The sequence below is a fragment of the Oreochromis aureus genome, linkage group 4 (assembly GCF_013358895.1).
Source record: "Oreochromis aureus strain Israel breed Guangdong linkage group 4, ZZ_aureus, whole genome shotgun sequence".
NCBI classification, from domain to species: domain Eukaryota; kingdom Metazoa; phylum Chordata; class Actinopteri; order Cichliformes; family Cichlidae; genus Oreochromis; species Oreochromis aureus.
This window is the reverse complement of record NC_052945.1, coordinates 31,015,407-31,032,703: the sequence shown is the minus strand read 5'-3', so window position 1 is coordinate 31,032,703 and position 17,297 is coordinate 31,015,407. Positions and strand designations below refer to the sequence as shown.

General features: G+C 40.8%; 1 protein-coding gene across 2 annotated transcripts in view; it reads left to right on the top strand.

Annotated features, from left to right (window-relative positions):
• LOC116309959 (carnitine O-palmitoyltransferase 1, liver isoform-like) overlaps positions 1–17,297 on the top strand; it is a 59,407-nt gene that overhangs the window by 25,163 nt on the left and 16,947 nt on the right. For both annotated transcript variants that reach the window (XM_039611035.1, XM_039611036.1), the window contains 2 exons: positions 281–386; positions 2,392–2,508. In XM_039611035.1, the coding sequence (XP_039466969.1) occupies positions 281–386; positions 2,392–2,508 (223 nt within the window). The remainder of the gene's footprint in view (positions 1–280; positions 387–2,391; positions 2,509–17,297) is intronic.

Below are 17,297 nucleotides of genomic sequence, written 5' to 3'. Positions count from 1 at the left end.
TCTTGCAGGGTAGTCGTCTAAACTAAATGCGTTTTAAGAATACGATACAAGGAAAAATAAGATGCATGGATATCTGCATGGCATCAGTATCATTGTTGTTGTGACACTGGTTATAGACCTGGTCCTGTTCCTTAATATTGGTCATTGCTGGAATCTGTTTTGTCTGGTCTAAAGCCAGGATTCTTATTTCTGCATCTGCGACCCGACTAGGGTGGCAACCTTTACAGAAGCTGTGGCAACATGCATCTCCTTTTATGCTTTATCTTCTCTCCTCTCCCAGGTGGTTTGATAAATCCTTCTCCGTTGTGATCTACAAGAATGGGAAGAGCGGGCTGAATGCAGAGCACTCCTGGGCTGATGCACCAACAGTGGCCCACCTTTGGGAGGTAATCCTTGGGCTTATTTCTGAATTTGTGCTGACATGCATTTATCACACAGGGACGGCACAGCTGCAAGTTGAAAGTTCCAGATGGAGCCAGTTCCAGGAATTGGCTGTGTTAAAAGAATCTGATTGTGTTACAGTATTATCTTAGAAAGCACAGCAAAGAGGAAGTGACACTTACAGGGAGACAATCAGACTTGAACTAATGGCCTTCAACACCCACCATTTTTACCACAGTGAGATAAATGCAAGACTAAAACATGCTATCTGATAATATTAGCAGCATTTATTAATTTTACTTGATATAAGAAGCAAAACTACTAAGACTGCAGAAATTTGTGTGTCAGTTACATGATGATGTTTAGGAATGAATATTTCTAACCCTGGGTTAAGAAGAGAGGAGAGTAGAGATTATCATTGGGCAGCAGCATGGTTTCACGCTGAGAAAGAGCACCATAAACTGCATGTTTGATGGTTGAATTGTAGAGAATGTCAGAAGGAGATGCACTGGGTTTGTGGATCTAGAGAAAGCGTATGATTGGGTGCCAAGAGGAAGTCGTACTGCATGAGGAAGTCGGCAGTGGCCGAGAAGTATGTGAGGGTGCAGCAGGACATCTGAAGACAGATGTAGTGGTGAGGTGTGCGAGCAGGTAGATGAGACCCTGGAGCGGTGTAGGTATTACGTGGAGAGAAGAGGAAAACAAGACGGAATACATGTGTCAGTGGGAGTGGGACCGGTGTAACAGTGAAGCTGCAAGGAGTAGAGACAGAGTGGGTGGATGAGTTTATACACCTAAGTTCAACCATCCAAAGTAACAGACGGTGCACTAGAGAGGACAGGAAGAGTGCGAGCGGTTTGGAGATGAGTGTCAGGGCTTTATTTGTGACTGAAGGATGGCAGCAGAGTGAATAAGAAGGTTTGCAAGATGGTGCTGAGACCTGCTGCGAGTTTGCTTTGGAGACGGTGTTGCTGACATAAAGACAGCAGGTCCAGGTGGAGATGCTCAGATTTTCATTGGCAGTGAGAAGAATGGACAGAATTAAAAATGAGTACATCAGAGGAACCGCTCAGGTTGAGCAGTTTGGAGTTAAGGCTGAGATGGTTTGGACATGTGCAGGGGAGGGATGGTGGATATATCAGATATAGGATGTTGAATATGGAGCTGCCAGGCAGGAGGAGAAGAGGAGGACCTCAGAGGAGCTTCATGGATGTAGTGAAGGAGGACGTGCAGACGGTTGGTGTGTTGGAATAGAGAGGGTTAGCTGCAGGCCATGATCCGAGCAGCTGAAAAGAATATAGTGCATTCATGTGTATGTTTGTCTGAGCTCATTTTAAATATTTTACTTTAAGTAGTTTCTTCTGACCAGTGATAAAGAAATATTCACAGTCTTCGTGGTCCCACAGAGCTCGATCCTTGAGTTCATTTTGTTAAGCTTTTATGTTGCCAACTAGTCTTAATTATGCACAAGGGTCTTGCCACTATTACCTTGTTTAGTATGAAAATCCCAAAAATCTAGACTTTCTGTAGTTTCCTGTGTATAAAAGGTTTCCAAATGTTGCGCCGTTGATTCTGGCCTAATAAATCCAGTCTTTCACAGATTTTGTGGTTTGTTTGATGCAGTGTTGAAAACCTAACTCTGCTGTTCTTTTTAGAGAGAAGAGACTTCCTCTTGGCAGCCTTTCCAAAGAAGCCACATTAGTTCTATCTTTTTGTAATTGGGCTGTCTTGAAATGTAACATTTAGTGTTAACTGATTAACAATTGTAGATAATCAGTTAATCAAGTGCATTTGATTAGCAGCAACTTAACTCAACATAAGCATTTTTTTTTTTTTTCAAGCACTCATCAGCTCTTTTATTTTTGTGTCGTCCATTTAAAAAAAACAAAACCAAAAAAACCCTTTTTTTCCCCTTTTTTATAATAGGGTACATTTTTACTAGTATGGCTGTACTAACTCTCATATTAAATCTCAATCATTTTTTCCTTCCCTATTATTTTTTCCCTCCAGTACACACTGGCCACAGATGCCTTTCAGCTAGGCTACACTGAGGACGGCCACTGTAAAGGTGAGGTGGAGCCTTCTCTACCCCAACCTCAGAGACTTGTCTGGAACATCCCGGCAGAGGTAGGAATGCTGGGCAAGATGTGTGTGTCTGATTAGTGTGAAACTGCCCTCACTTGTCTCAAGATATGGCAGAGTAACTCTCTGGTATCTCGTGTGTGTGTGTGTGTGTGTGTGTGTGTGTGTATATGATGTATACATGTAGGTGCATGTCTTGACATCATGTTAGACCATCTTGTCCTTACAGACTCTAGTATGTCTGTGAAGGTTCTCAGTCATCCAGGTGATCGTAGTCTAAGGAGCTTGGACAGAAAAGCGTCTGGACTTCTTTAAGTTGCTTGAAGATGTTTCACCTCTCATCCAAGAAGCTTCTTCAGTTCTGGGGTCAAATGGTGGAGAGTCCCAGATTTAAGTTCTAGGGTCCCCCAAGGGGGTCATGTACCCCCTGTGGATCCTCTACCTAATCGCACGAGTCAAGGTGTGAAAACGGGTGTAGGTCAGAATCAGCCAAGGTTTCGGGTGAGCTCATTGTGAAACCTAGCCTCACCCTATCATGTGATTTCCTGAGGTCAAAAGGCCCAGGATGTTAGTAGGTGTTAAGGAGTCTGGGAAAAGATCTCAAAACTGGATTACAGATGGGAGACAGTTGGTGTCGTAAGCCACCGCCTCTTTTCAAAGATGGTTGTTCACAGTGGACATAGATGGCTTCTTTCACTCCCCCTTGGGGGACACTCCCTTGGGACTCTCCACCATTTGACCTTAGAACTGAAGAAGCTTCTCGGATGAGAGGTGAAACGTCTTCAAGCAACTTATAGAAGTCCAGACGCTTTTCTTTCCAAGCTCCTTAGACTCTCACTGTTTAGGATCATTTCAGTGGCCCTGCTTTTTGTACAGTGGAATCAAATTTATGTTTAAGCCAAATGGTCGATATAAAACACACAAGTCATTTAGAGTTGATGGTTAAAGGCAGCTGGTTTCTCAGTCGGGAGCTGCTGCAATGATCAGGAAGCTTTGTAGAACTTCATTAAATGCAGATAAGTTTGTGCTCTTTAAAATGAAAACGGTTCTACTGTGTGGTGGAAATAGTTTGGTTCAGTTACTTTAAAATGGGGTTGTGCCATTCAGTTTTCCTTTTGGAAACCATTTATATTTAAACCGCTGGCAACTTCTTTTTCTTTTTTTTCTTTTTTTTTTAAAAGACCTGTCAAGTCTAGCTAAGCTAGGTCCCCAGTCACACGGTCCTGCGTCATCTGCAACCACTCACAAGGAAAAAATGATTGTTTGATGGAAGTTGCTCCCTTGACATTGGTTGACCAGCTGCTGGATCTTTGTTGTTCCTAGTTGCATCCTTTTGTTACCTCCATCCCACCTTTTTTTGACATCTTGCTGCCATCAAATTCAGGCAACTTTTACTTTGAAGGCAAACCTTCTCCATTTCTGGTCTGTGTGACACTTTCCCAAGTTTCAAAAGAGTTTGGTGGTTGGTTGTTGTCTGTAAGTAGCTGTGTTTGATTCAAACTACAGGTGACAGGTAGCAACCAAAGCAAAGGACTATTTGGCGCAACACAGTGCAGCAGATTTTACCCAGTGATAGTCGGCAGCCTCAAGAAACTCCTTATCAACCGGTCAATAAGGAGGGTTTTTTCACTTGCAATTAGATTACCAGTTGGTGGTTAACTAGTCTCTAGGCCTGCGTGACTGAGACCTTGGCTGACAGCGAGAGCACTGTCAGAGTATAAGACCAACTCAGTATTTTGAGGGGGGAATTTTAATTTTATCCCACAACATTAACCGATGGTCCAGTTAATGACCCCATCCTCCTCGTCAGGATTTGAGTGAAACTATTCTAAACTATAACTTTCACTCTCACTGATCACTGAAGCGAATTATAATTGAACTGGGAGATTTCCTACTGCTTTCCAGTCAGGTCACCAGAGAGAACAGGCAAACTTCACACAGGAACCACCACAAGGAGGTTTCAACCACAAACCTAACTACTGTATTATACTGATATGCTAATAATTGTGTTAGCATGTGTTCGTTTCCAGTTCAACTGTCACTTTGCATTTTGAGAAAGAGTTCCAGTCTCACTCCCAAACCATCTAAGCTGTGAGGTTACGTCCACAGCAGAAGCTTTTTAGGTCAAAATGATACTTGTCATGGTGCTAAATGCTGTCAACAGGGTGGGAGGGAGGAAGATGCAATTCAGCAGTGAGGGATCAAGGGTCGCAAAGTATTGCACAACTCTGCTGCCGTCTTTCCTTGAGTTGTTTTCACTCTGGTTTTCTTTTTTGTTTTTATGAACTTTTGTTCAAGTTTCTCCATGCTAGCATTAAAACAGTGTTTCTGTACTGTTCCCTCTGCCTTTGCAAGTGTTTGAATTAAGTAAAAGATATTGTGGGCAGTGGCAACACAGCTATGAAAATGTCAATCGGTGTCAGTGGAAGCGGAAACAATTGAAGGATTTCAGATGCCATTAAGCCTTCCTCTGTAAGACTTGTGGCTCCACTCTGGGACTGCAGCAGTGACTAAGTTCATGAGCAACAAATGCATCTTCTGTTGGAGAAAAGCTGACGTACATTTTAATCCACAATCCCCACCAACTGACATCCTGACAGAGGAAACCCAGCACATTATTCAATAGCAGGAGGTGCATGAAACGGCATCCTGTTATTTATTTTTAGTGTACAAAGTGCTGGCACTGCTCTTACATTCAGGATGGAAATTTGGATGCACAAAATAATTAGTCCTCAAAACTACTGCAGGTTAAAGGGAACTGAAAACATCACAGTAAAATGAAAGCATGATGTAACAAGTCTTATCCTTTCCCAGCAACCAATTTGATATCTGATTAAACAGTAGTAATTCCATTTTATACTCATTGAGATAATACTTACTATGTTATCTGCATGTCTTAAAAATCACAAACACAGACATGGATAAGAACCTCTTCCAGAAGACTTATGTAAACTCTAAATAGGTCTTGCTTAACTTAACTTTTAACTAAGTCTTTTAATGTCAGATTGTCTTCTTATAGAAAAATCTACAGTATAAGGAGAGACTCCCATTCAAACTGTCATTCAAGCCAGCTGAACCTACTGAGATAATACAGGGATAAGTTGACCTACTCTTGACTCTGGTTTTTGTCCCCTAACCACATCTTCTTGGACTGGATATGGATATCGATGATTTACTAGTCAACCGCTCTAAAAGAAAGCGTCCCACCCTATATTAATGTATAACGGCATATTCACTTATGGTTTTGAACTTTAAACACCAGATTCACAAAAACTGTTTATCCAGAGCTAGATATGTAATTATGTCAGAGCTTAAATGCAATGTTTACAGTGGCTCAAAGATTTTGCAGCAGAGCCGTAACACTTTTTTTCTGTATTTCATGGAGCAAAATGATTACAACTGGCACGTCAGAGGAGTGAATGCTGCTAGCAGAATACATTAAATTGAAGTCTATAAATTGAACAGGACTGTAAAAAGGCTGTACTGTAATTCACACATACTAATCCTCCAGTATTTACTTTACAACGTACTCGAGTGCAGACAAGCTGGAGAGTGACTCAGTCTCAACCACATGGAATGTGCGTGCAGATCTGCCAGCGACGTTATTGTTGCTGTGCTGTTTGGAGCACGGAGTACGGAGATAAGCTCACACTGTGGTAAAATGCCTCAGTTAATGAGTGAAGGAAGGAGTGCAAGGACTTTTGGGAACCACAGTGACTGGAACCAAAGTGATGTTCCTTTATTTTTTTCAAAATGAAAATGCAGTGCAGCTCAGAGGCTCCCTGGAGGGGGAGGGGGTATGAGGCTTCATGTACCGTATTTTCCGCACTATAAGGCGCAATAAAAATCCTTTAATTTTCTTAAAAATCGGCAGTGCGCCTTACAATCCGGTGCGCCTAGTGTATGAATTCTGGTTGTGCTTACTGACCTCGAACTAATTTTATGTGGTACATGGTGTTAAAAAAAAAATGTCAAAAAATATTTTAGTACGACTTTGGTAAGCTACGAAGCCGCACCGCTTGATGCATTATGGCAGTATTACAGCTACCGTAGTCAGGAGCCTCGCGGAGTAATCTGGGTCCAAAACTCCGTCTGCTTCAGGTCCCAAAGTCAAACGAACACTGCGGCATCACTGAGAGTTAAACTGTCTAAATTCTTTCATCTTTAAAAAATAATCAGTGTTGCTGCTTTACCAGGTGTAACTATTAAGTTTAACATCCAGGCATCCATGAAAACAGAATGTATTACATTTAACGGAGTTAGCAGGAAGTTAGCTCGCTAGTTTCTACCTAAACATGATATAGCATGTTCTGACTGAGAGATTTCTGAGAAAATTAAAATTTACCGCTCTGCTATCACTTCCGACATAAATGAAGACAGAAAACTAAACAGCAGTGACTTTTATAGGGTTACTGAAGTTGGGCTAGCTGGTATATAGCGATGTGATAGCTAGCGACACGGCTATGTTAGCATAACATAAACACAGTGAAGCTGGAGGATGAACGCTAACTTTTTTCCCAAAAGTTAACGTGAGGGTTCCCGAAGGTTAGGGACAAATGCAATCGCATGGCAGGATGCTGTAAACGGACCAAACTTCACTCAGGAGAACAGCTGACATAATCCATCCACAATACCAGGTTAGTCATTAATATACTGCAACAACATGGGAATAGAGCAGCTGCCAGAGAATTCAACATTAATCAATCAATGCAAGAAGAATGAGTTGAGTAAAGTTTGACTTATCTGTTTGGTTTCGCTTAATGTGCCTTATAATCTGGTGCGCCTTATGGTCCAAAAATACGGTAGCTCCAACCGATTTCACACAACTCGCAGTTGTTTTTAAAACATTAATGCAAGTCTGTGGGTCTTTTGTCTACTCATAACAGATACATTAGTGTTATTAGTTCTGCTGTGCCATCTTCCAGTTTAGTGCATACAATCTGTTGATTGTGCATTAGAATGGACTGCAGCACAAGAGGGTCCAGTGTTCTATGGTAGATGTGTTAATCATTAGTGCCACACCTACATGTGCTCACATGCACAAAGCTCAGAGGCAAGGGATAAGGACAGCTGACTAGATTGGCTAAAAGTTGTTCTTCTTGGTGATTAAGGGTGTTGTGGGGATCAGGGAAACCCTAACAGTGTAAACAGATGTTATTTGTTTATTTTATTTTTAACATTTTAACATTTTTTTTGGTTGTTTTTTGTTTTGTTTTTTGAGAAATGCTCTGATTGCAGATTGAATCTTACTCATTCATCCAGAAAGTGCACAGTCAACTAGACAAAGAGAGGAAAAGATTAAAAATACAGTGGTTAATAGCCACAGCATTGGGTGAGGAATGTGTCAAGTTTGTATGTACAGTACATGTCTAATTGGTTTTCTGTATTTGTATTGGTTAGTGGAAATGTTAGTCAAGGATGCAGCTAGCTAAGCTAAGCAAACACCCATGCTCTCATTCTGGGGACTGTGAGGTGTTTTCCTGTAATGGAAAACTCCCACTGAAGCCAAATAAGCGTGAGGAAACAGGCAGGGATTTTCTTCATCTCCCTTTCACAACACAATACCACCAGCCTAGATGACTTGAAGTGTTTTTTTCTGTGAAAGCAGCAACTTGTATATAATATTTGAGCCTTTGCCTGGAATTTTGGTTTCATTTTGGATATGAAAAGTATAGTGGTCATGAGTTGTTTTTTTTCTTCTAAGAATTATCTGGTGAATTGGATATTTTATCACATGATGAGTAATTCTGGTTTAACTCCAACCTCAAAGCTTCACTCATGTGACTTCCTGATTTACTGTCTTCTCAGTAGGAGAGAAAATAATCACGTTAACAAATTTCCTTTCTGCAGCATACAACTCAAAGATCCAGCTGCTTTGCATCATCACATGAAACATAATTATTCCCAGCTGCTCTGTTTTCATCTTCAGAAGTAGAGCAACAGTAAGTTTTAAGTTACCCAGTTAATCTGATAATGAAATTTGAAATGCAAATGAAAAATTACCTATTTACAAGGTTTGGGCACACAGAGCATTAACATCAAAGTGATTTTCTGAGATTTATTGAAAGGAAAACCCTGTTACAAAGGTTAATATGGCATGGGTTAAGAGAGAAGCTCCTTTATATCCACTGTGTGGATGCAGTCTTTGTCTGTTGGTAATGCAGAACAAAGTGCATCCTGACCTTGAACATTGCCATTGTTTCCGATCTTTGCACACACTCTCTTTGTAAAGGATTTTACATAATCACAGTATACAGATGTTAGATGAGTTGAAATTCACAGTTTCAACATTAAATTATTTTATCACTCTTATAGCATAAAATGTAGTATTGATATTGGTCCCTCAGTTTAGCGAAATGAGGAGAAAAGTTTGTGTAGACTTTTTTTTTTTTTTTTTTTTTTTTTTGTAAATGTGGGCCAAACCAGGCATTCCTAGTCTGTTTAGTCAGCCATCAGTTGTGTTATTTTGTTGTTACAGATGTGGTCTGGTTTCACATTATGTCCAACTGAGCGATTTCCCTGAATCATTTTCATAATGGATCACATACCAGTCCCATTTTATTTGCTGGTGTTGATGCTAAAAGTTCAGCAACTTGAGCTGTTTTCCAGCCAAACCCAGTGTTTGGGTTGTGAGGTACTGAGCCCTTCACAAAGACCACCAGGTCTGAGCTGACCTGAAGCATGTATTATAAGCTAGAATGTCCTGCGATAAAACCGAGGTCATGTATCCACAATTCATCCGCTATCTAGACCTATGATTTGCTAGGATTGATGATGGATAATCCATGACTTGGTGCAGTCTGCAGTGTCAGTTTTAGTGAAAGCTTTGGGAGTAGGTAGAAATTTAACGCTTCCCACGACCTGGCCCTTACTGGGCTTCCTGCATTCTCGCTATAAAACATCTGCTCATATATCCAAGTCAGTAGGGTGAGAACTCAACTGAACACGGCAGATTACTTAATTACAGGGTATACCATAAGTCCAAAGTTTTATTGTCTCTGGGGGGGCATTTCATCTACTGGGTGAAAGTACAGAGGACAGGGAGCATGCTTTCTTGATAACACAATCTTTCCATGAAACAATGAAAATCCCAAGTTTTCTCGATCCAACAAATGACGACAGAATTCAAGGTTTTTATGTTGTTATTTTCTTGTACTGTTAAGTCACAGGAATATCCCCTGCTCCTACAGTTTCGATCTGCCAAGTTTTGGATTCGGTTTGTGTTATCACTGACTCAGTGGGCGGGCATCTGTAAGGAGTGTAGGAGTGTTTTTAGTCTCCTTTTTTTGTCCTCTCTCTCTCTCCTCCATGTATGGCAGATCATTCAACCTCAGTCGTGTCAAATCTCTCTTTTTGCATGTGTGTGCACATATGTTTGTGCTTTGGGTCTTGGCTAACTCTCCATCTCGCTGCCGGAAGGTCCAAGCCACTGTGCTTTGAATGCATTTCAGTCAGTTTAAATAGTCCACAACTGTGTCATTATGTTGTTGTTAGCGCAGGCAACAGGACTCTGTACTTACACTCACATTTTTATTTTATTTATTTAATTTTTGTTTTTAGTCTCAGCTCATGTTGGTTTGTTGGATGGTTTCCACTAGAAATGAGCAGAACTGGACCTGGAGCTCAAACAACAGCACTGTGGTGAGGCTGTCATCCAAACTGATAGCCTGTCTCATCAATCCTGAAATGAATTCTGTGGTGATAGTAGACAGTAATGATAAAATGTTTGTGCTCGGGAAGGATGATGATGGTGTTAGTCTTTCATTTTGCTCCAGTCTCTGCTGGTCTGCCCTGTTTTTCGCGTCCTGCTTGTCCAACTTTTTCTTCCTACACCCACAAAGAAGACACTTGTCTCCATTTAGTGTGGTGTCTGCAAAATACTTTCAATTTCACATTTGCCTTTTCCTTGGCTTCACTTTCGTTTTTTCCAGTCATCGTTTCAATGCATTCATTTCTTTTATTTTAGATCATGTTTTCTATTCAATTTTGCATATCCTGGAAACCTGTGAAACTTAGTAGAGCTCTCAAGCACCCACATAACTGTGTTGCTGAATCAATTTGAGAACTGCTTTGACTCTGTACTAGTAGATGGAGAAGATGCCAAGAAATGTGAGACTGAACCAAACCCACTAAAACATAAATGACTGTTTTACCTGTTTAGCAGGAGCAGGTGGAGGTTTGCCCGGCGCCGCAGCGGGCGTGTCGGTGGGGGTTTCTCTGTGAATTTCACATTCCTGTGGCAGCGTACGAGGTGCTTGACCAGATTAGAGGTGTAACCTTGTAAACCAAAATATCGGAAACGTTTGTCTGTGCGTCCATAGATGAGTGTGTGTCGTGTGTTTGTTAATGAACCTTTTAATGTGAAGCACTCTGAAAAGCTCTAGGTGGTCTGTGTACTTAGCCATGTCTTTTTTCTTTTACAAATTGTTTCTACATAAAAGTGACCTTGTCTTAACACATACAGTCAGTAAAAAGAGGAAAGAGTTGGTTTCTGAAAGAAGCATAAAGGCTGCTGCTTACTTTTTCCAACATTCACTTGGTCCTCCAACTTCTGGCTTCAATATCATTAAAATCAACAAGAAGCACTTGGAACATAAACTTCTGCCAAGGTGACTCTCTCTCCTGGCAGTATTTACTTTTAAGGGGACAGTGCTGTATTCTGAGTCATTTTGTTTTCTTTCTAAATACTGTACACTTTAAGAAGTTTGTAGTGCCATTAAAAAGTCAGATTCAAGTTTTCTTGTCATGTACAGATAAACAGTGTAGCCACATTTATCCATAATGAAATTCTTTGGCTCGTGCTCCTCAGCTTTACATGAGCATATAGAGAGTGTGCAGTTATATTGAGTAGAAAATAACAGAAATAAGCAGTGGCGACGACGACGAGAGGAAAAAAGTATTAAATATTAGAGAATTTAGTTGGTATTTACAAGTTTGTGCAGGTGTATTTGCAGGTTGTACAAAGTTGTGCAACGAGCATTTAAGTAGCATTTGTTGACGTGACAGTGTGCAGAGTCCTGTAATTGTAATGGTGTGTATGGAATGTCAGCAGTTAAAAAGTCTGTTGGCTTGTGGGTAAAAACTGTTTCTGTGTCTGGTAGTGTATGGCGTTATTTTTGTGCCACTATTCTGAGCGCACGTAAAAAAAATTTTTGCAGGAGCAAGTGTTGCATTTTGAGGAGAAATTTATTTTGAGCGAAGAAAAGCTAAATTTGAGTGAACAAAATTCATTGCTGCGTGCAAAAAATGTATTGTGCATGCTCGCAATGTGTTACTTGCGCTCTCAACATTTCTGCCCGTGCGTGTTCAACTCTTTCTGTACACCGTTATATTTGTGCCACAAAACCAGCCAATCACAGACTTGGATGCAAAAAAAAATCTGATTGGCTGTTTTGGTCTCCAATCAGCTCGAAATGACGACATGCAATATCCCAGAATCCATTTCGTCCAAAACTCAAACGAGGCAGTGGCGGAGTTTGAAATTTTACTCTTTCTGGGTCACAAAATAAACTTTTAAGATATTTTCATGCGAGAATGGTGCTGTGTAAACTTCAAATATCTGCTCGATTCATCAAGACATCACATATTTGCATAAGATGCCTGTTACCCACCAGCTAACCGGGTGGTCACTCGGGTTAAACATAATAAATATAGATATAGATAGATAGAGATAGATAGATATAGAGATATATATATCGATATCGAGATATCTGTATCTATATCGAGATATCTGTATCTATATCGAGATATATATAGGCTGAACTGACAAAAAATCACAGATTACACCACCAGGTATTACAGGAAAACCCATAAAGCCTTTGAACTAAAACAAACGCTGTTGTGACAGTGATGTGCACTGTCTTGTTGTTATGTATGATTTGTATCACCTTCATGTTTCCCTCTCACCACATCTATTCAATTCAATTCAATTCAATTCAATTTTATTTATATAGCGCCAAATCATAACAAAAGTCGCCTCAAGGCGCTTTATATTGTACAGTAGATAGCACAATAATAAATACAGAGGAAAAACCCAACAATCATATGACCCCCTATGAGCAAGCACTTTGGCGACAGTGGGAAGGAAAAACTCCCTTTAACAGGAAGAAACCTCCAGCAGAACCAGGCTCAGGGAGGCGGGGCCATCTGCTGCACCGGTTGGGGTGAAAGAAGAAAAACAGGATAAAGACATGCTGTGGAAGAGAGACAGAGATTAATAACAGATATGATTCGATGCAGAGAGGTCTATTAACATATAGTGAGTGAGAAAGGTGACTGGAAGGAAAAACTCAATGCATCATGGGAATCCCGGCAGCCTCACGTCTATTGCAGCATAACTAAGGGAGGATTCAGGGTCACCTGGTCCAGCCCTAACTATATGCTTTAGCAAAAGGAAAGTTTTAAGCCTAATCTTGAAAGTAGAGATAGTGTCTGTCTCCTAATCCAAACTGGAAGCTGGTTCCACAGAAGAGGGGCCTGAAAACTGAAGGCTCTCCTCCCATTCTGCTTTTAAATACTCTAGGAACAACAAGTAAGCCTGCAGAGCGAGAGCGAAGTGCTCTAATAGGGTGATATGGTACTACAAGGTCATTAAGATAAGATGGGGCCTGATTATTTAAGACCTTGTATGTGAGGAGCAGGATTTTGAATTCAATTCTGGATTTAACAGGAAGCCAATGAAGGAAGCCAAAACAGGAGAAATATGCTCTCTTTCTAGTCCCTGTCAGTACTCTTGCTGCAGCATTTTGGATCAGCTGAAGGCTTTTCAGTGAGTTTTAGGACATCCTGATAATAAAGAATTACAGTAGTCCAGCCTGGAAGTAATAAATGCATAAACTAGTTTTTCAGCGTCACTCTGAGACAGGATATTTCTAATTTTAGAGATGTTATGCAAATGGAAGAAAGCAGTCTTACATATTTGTTTAATATGTGCGTTGAAGGACATGTCCTGGTCAAAAATGACTCAAGGTTCCTCACAGTGTTACTGGAGGCCAAGGTAATGCCATCCAGAGTAAGAATCTGCTTAGATACCATATTTCTAAGATTTTCAGGGCCGAGTACAATAACCTCAGTTTTATCTGAATTAAGAAGCAGAAAGTTAGCGGCCATCCAGGTCTTTATGTCTTTAAGACATTCCTGCAGTTTAACTAATTGGTGTGTGTTACCTGGCTTCATGGATAGATAGAGCTGCGTGTCATCTGCATAGCAGTGAAAATTTATGCTATGTCTTCTAATGATGCTGCCTAAGGAAGCATGTACAATGTAAATAGAATTGGTCCTAGCACTGAACCCTGTGGAACACCATAATTGACCTTAGTGGGTGAAGAGGACTCTCCATTTACTTGAACAAATTGGAGTCTATTAGATAGATATGATACAAACCACTGCAGTGCAGTACCTGTAATACCTACAGCATGTTCTAATCGCTCTAATAGGATATTATGGTCAACAGTATCGAACGCAGCACTGAGGTCTAGCAGGACAAGCACAGAGATGAGTCCACTGTCAGAGGCCATAAGAAGATCATTTGTAACCTTCACTAAAGCTGTTTCTGTGCTGTGATGAGCTCTGAAACCTGACTGAAACTCTTCAAATAAGCCATTCCTCTGCAGATGATCTGTTAGCTGTTTGACAACTACTCTTTCAAGGATTTTGATATGAAAGGAAGGTTGGAGATTGGCCTATAATTAGCTAAGACTGCTGGGTCTAGAGATGGCTTTTTAAGTAAAGGTTTAACTACAGCCACCTTGAAGGCCTGTGGTACATAGCTGATTATCAGAGATAGGTTGATCATATTTAAGATCGAAGAATTAATTAATGGCAGGACTTCTTTGAGCAGTTTTGTAGGAATGGGGTCTAAAAGACACGTTGATGGTTTGGAGGAATTAATTATTGAAGTTAACTCAGAAAGATCAATTGGAGAAAAAGAGTCTAACTTAACATTGATGGTACTAAGAGTAGCTGTAGATAAGATTACATCTGTGGGATGATTATTGGTAATTTTTTCTCTAATTATAAAAATTTTATTTGTGAAGAAGTTCATGAAGTCATTACTAGTTAACGTTAAAGGGATGGTTGGCTCAGTAGAGCTCTGACTTTTTGTCAGCCTGGCTACAGTGCTGAAGAGAAACCTGGGGTTCTTATTTTCTTCAATCAGTGACGAATAGTAAGATGTTCTGGCTTTGCGGAGGGCTTTCTTATAAAGCAGCAAACTATTTCTCCAGGCTAAATGATGATCCTCTAAATTTGTGACACGCCATTTCCTCTCCAGCTTACGAGTTATCTGCTTTAGGCTACGTGTTTGAGAATTATACCACGGAGTCAGGGACTTTGGATTTGAGGCCTTAGTTTTCACAGGAGCTACAGTATCCAGAGTCGCATGCGTAGTGAGGAGGTAAAATTATTAACAAGATAATCGACCTCTGTTGGAGTAGCGTTCAGATAGCTGCTCTGCTCTATGTTGGTACAGGGCATTGAAGATGATAACAGTGGGTGGATTATATTCTCAAACTTAGTTACAGCACTTTCAGAAAGACATCTACTTTGATAAAGTCTACTCTCCACTGCTGTGTAATCAATTATTGTAAATGTAAATGTTATCAGGAAATGATCAGACAGCAGAGGGTTTTCAGGAAACACTGTTAAATGTTCAGTTTCTATGCCATACGTTAAAACAAGATCTAGAGTGTGATTAAAGTGGTGGGTGGGTTCTTTTGCATTTTGAGAGAAGCCAATTGAGTCTAATAACAGATTAAATGCGATGTTGAGGCTGTCATTTTAGCATCTACATGGATGTTAAAATCACCCACAATAATTATTTTATCTGAGCTGAGCACTAAATCAGATAAAAGTCTGAGAAATCAGAGAGAAACTCTGTGTAAGGCCCAGGTGGACGATAGATGATAACAAGTAAGACTGGTTTCTGAGTTTTACAGCTGGGGTGGACGAGGCTAAGCATCAGGCTTTCAAATGAATTAAAGTCTGTCTTGGTCTTTCGTTAATTAATAGGCTGGTGTGAAAAATTGCTGCCACACCGCCCCCTCGGCCTGTGCTTCGAGGTTTCTGGTAGTTAGAATGACTCGGGGTGTTGATTCATTTAAACTAACATAATCATCCAGCTGCAACCAGGTTTCTGTAAGGCAGAGTAAATCGATTTGTTGATCAATTATTAAGTCATGTACTAACAGAGACTTGGAGGAGAGAGACCTAATATTTAATAATCCACATTTCACTGTTTTACTCTTTGGTTCAGATGTGGATACTGTATTGTTCTTTCTTTGTGATTTTTATGTTTAAGTTGTTTATTGCTGGTTTTAGTTTGTTTTTGTCTTTTGGGAGCTGACACAGTCTCAATGGAGATGGGTTTTGGGGGTAGCAGGAGGAGAGAAGCTGCAGAGAGGCGTGTAAGACTGCAACTCTGCTTCCTGGTCCCAACTCTGGATAGTCATATTTTGGGGGGTTTAATAAATTGGTCCATATTTCTAGAAATGAGAGCTGCTCCATCCAAAGTGGGATGGATGCCGTCTCTCCTAACAAGACCAGGTTTCCTCCAGAAGGTTTGCCAATTATCTATGAAGCCCACATCGTTTCTGGGACACCACTCAGACAGCCAGCAATTTAAGGAGAACATGCGGCTAAACATGTCACTCCTGGTCTGATTGGGGAGGGGACCAGACATCATTTGACATATCCAAACCGATATCAAACCAGCAGCTTTCACAGCTGTGGCTCCAGCAAACATCAGCTGATACTAGAAAGTAATATTAAATAAATTCTAACAACAGCTGATCAAGCTTGAATGTGCTGCTGTTGTTTAGCGCAGCATCCACTGGTTTACTCTTTCTGGCGCAAAGTGGGCGATAAACAAACAAACAAGAGAGAGAAGCCGATCAGCTGATCATTGATCAGTTTCATGATTGAAGTAGCAACAGGAGAGGGAGGGGGAGAAAATGAGAGAAGAAGTGGCAGCTGACAGCATAAAGACAGAATAACTCCAGCTTTGTGTCTTTTTCATTCTCGCTGAAGTCCGGGACGAATCGCGTTCCTTTTCCCCTCAGTACGGATGTATTGTAATTGGTCCAGCTCAGAGTTGATCATGACCAATTGGCTAATCCACCACCTTTCATTGTTTAAACCTGTCAGGAGATTTATTCTAAAACACTTCTTCAGTTGAGAATCAGAGAGGAGAAACACACACTGCAGTTAGTTACTTGCAAGCAAGGGCAGCCACAGTACTCACACAGAAGTGCGGGCTCTGAGACTCGCGCCGTGCCACTGCCCTGGTCTTTATTTATACATCATTGTGTGTGTGTGTGTGTGTGTGTGTGTGTGTGTGTGTGTGTGTGTGTGTGTGTGTGTATGTGTAAACAAAATGCACTTAGCCTAAAACTAACATAGCTACGTTTATCCTACCATAAAACAATAAAACATGCTCCCAGGATGTGGGTTTGAATACCAGAACACCCTGGAATGTACATAAAGCCTACTAAAGATCACACATCCTATCACTACACAATCGATTATACACCTCTAAGCATATATGGAAACTTATATCATTAAAAGATTATACTGACTACTAGGGGTGCAACGGATCACGGTTTATCCGAAATCCGAACCGATCCCACTCCACGGTTCGGTACGCACGTGATCCGAAGATTCAAAAAAAAAAGTATGTGTATGGTGCGCGTCGTCAGTCTGTCAAGCGGTAGCGCTTAGCGGTCCAAGTAGCGGAGCAGAGGAGTTTATGACATTTAAGCAGCCCTTTGCTGCCCAGTCCGACCGGGCTAAAGCTAAAAGCTAATGGGGTGTTTAGCTGCAGACGGGAGGCCGTCGTC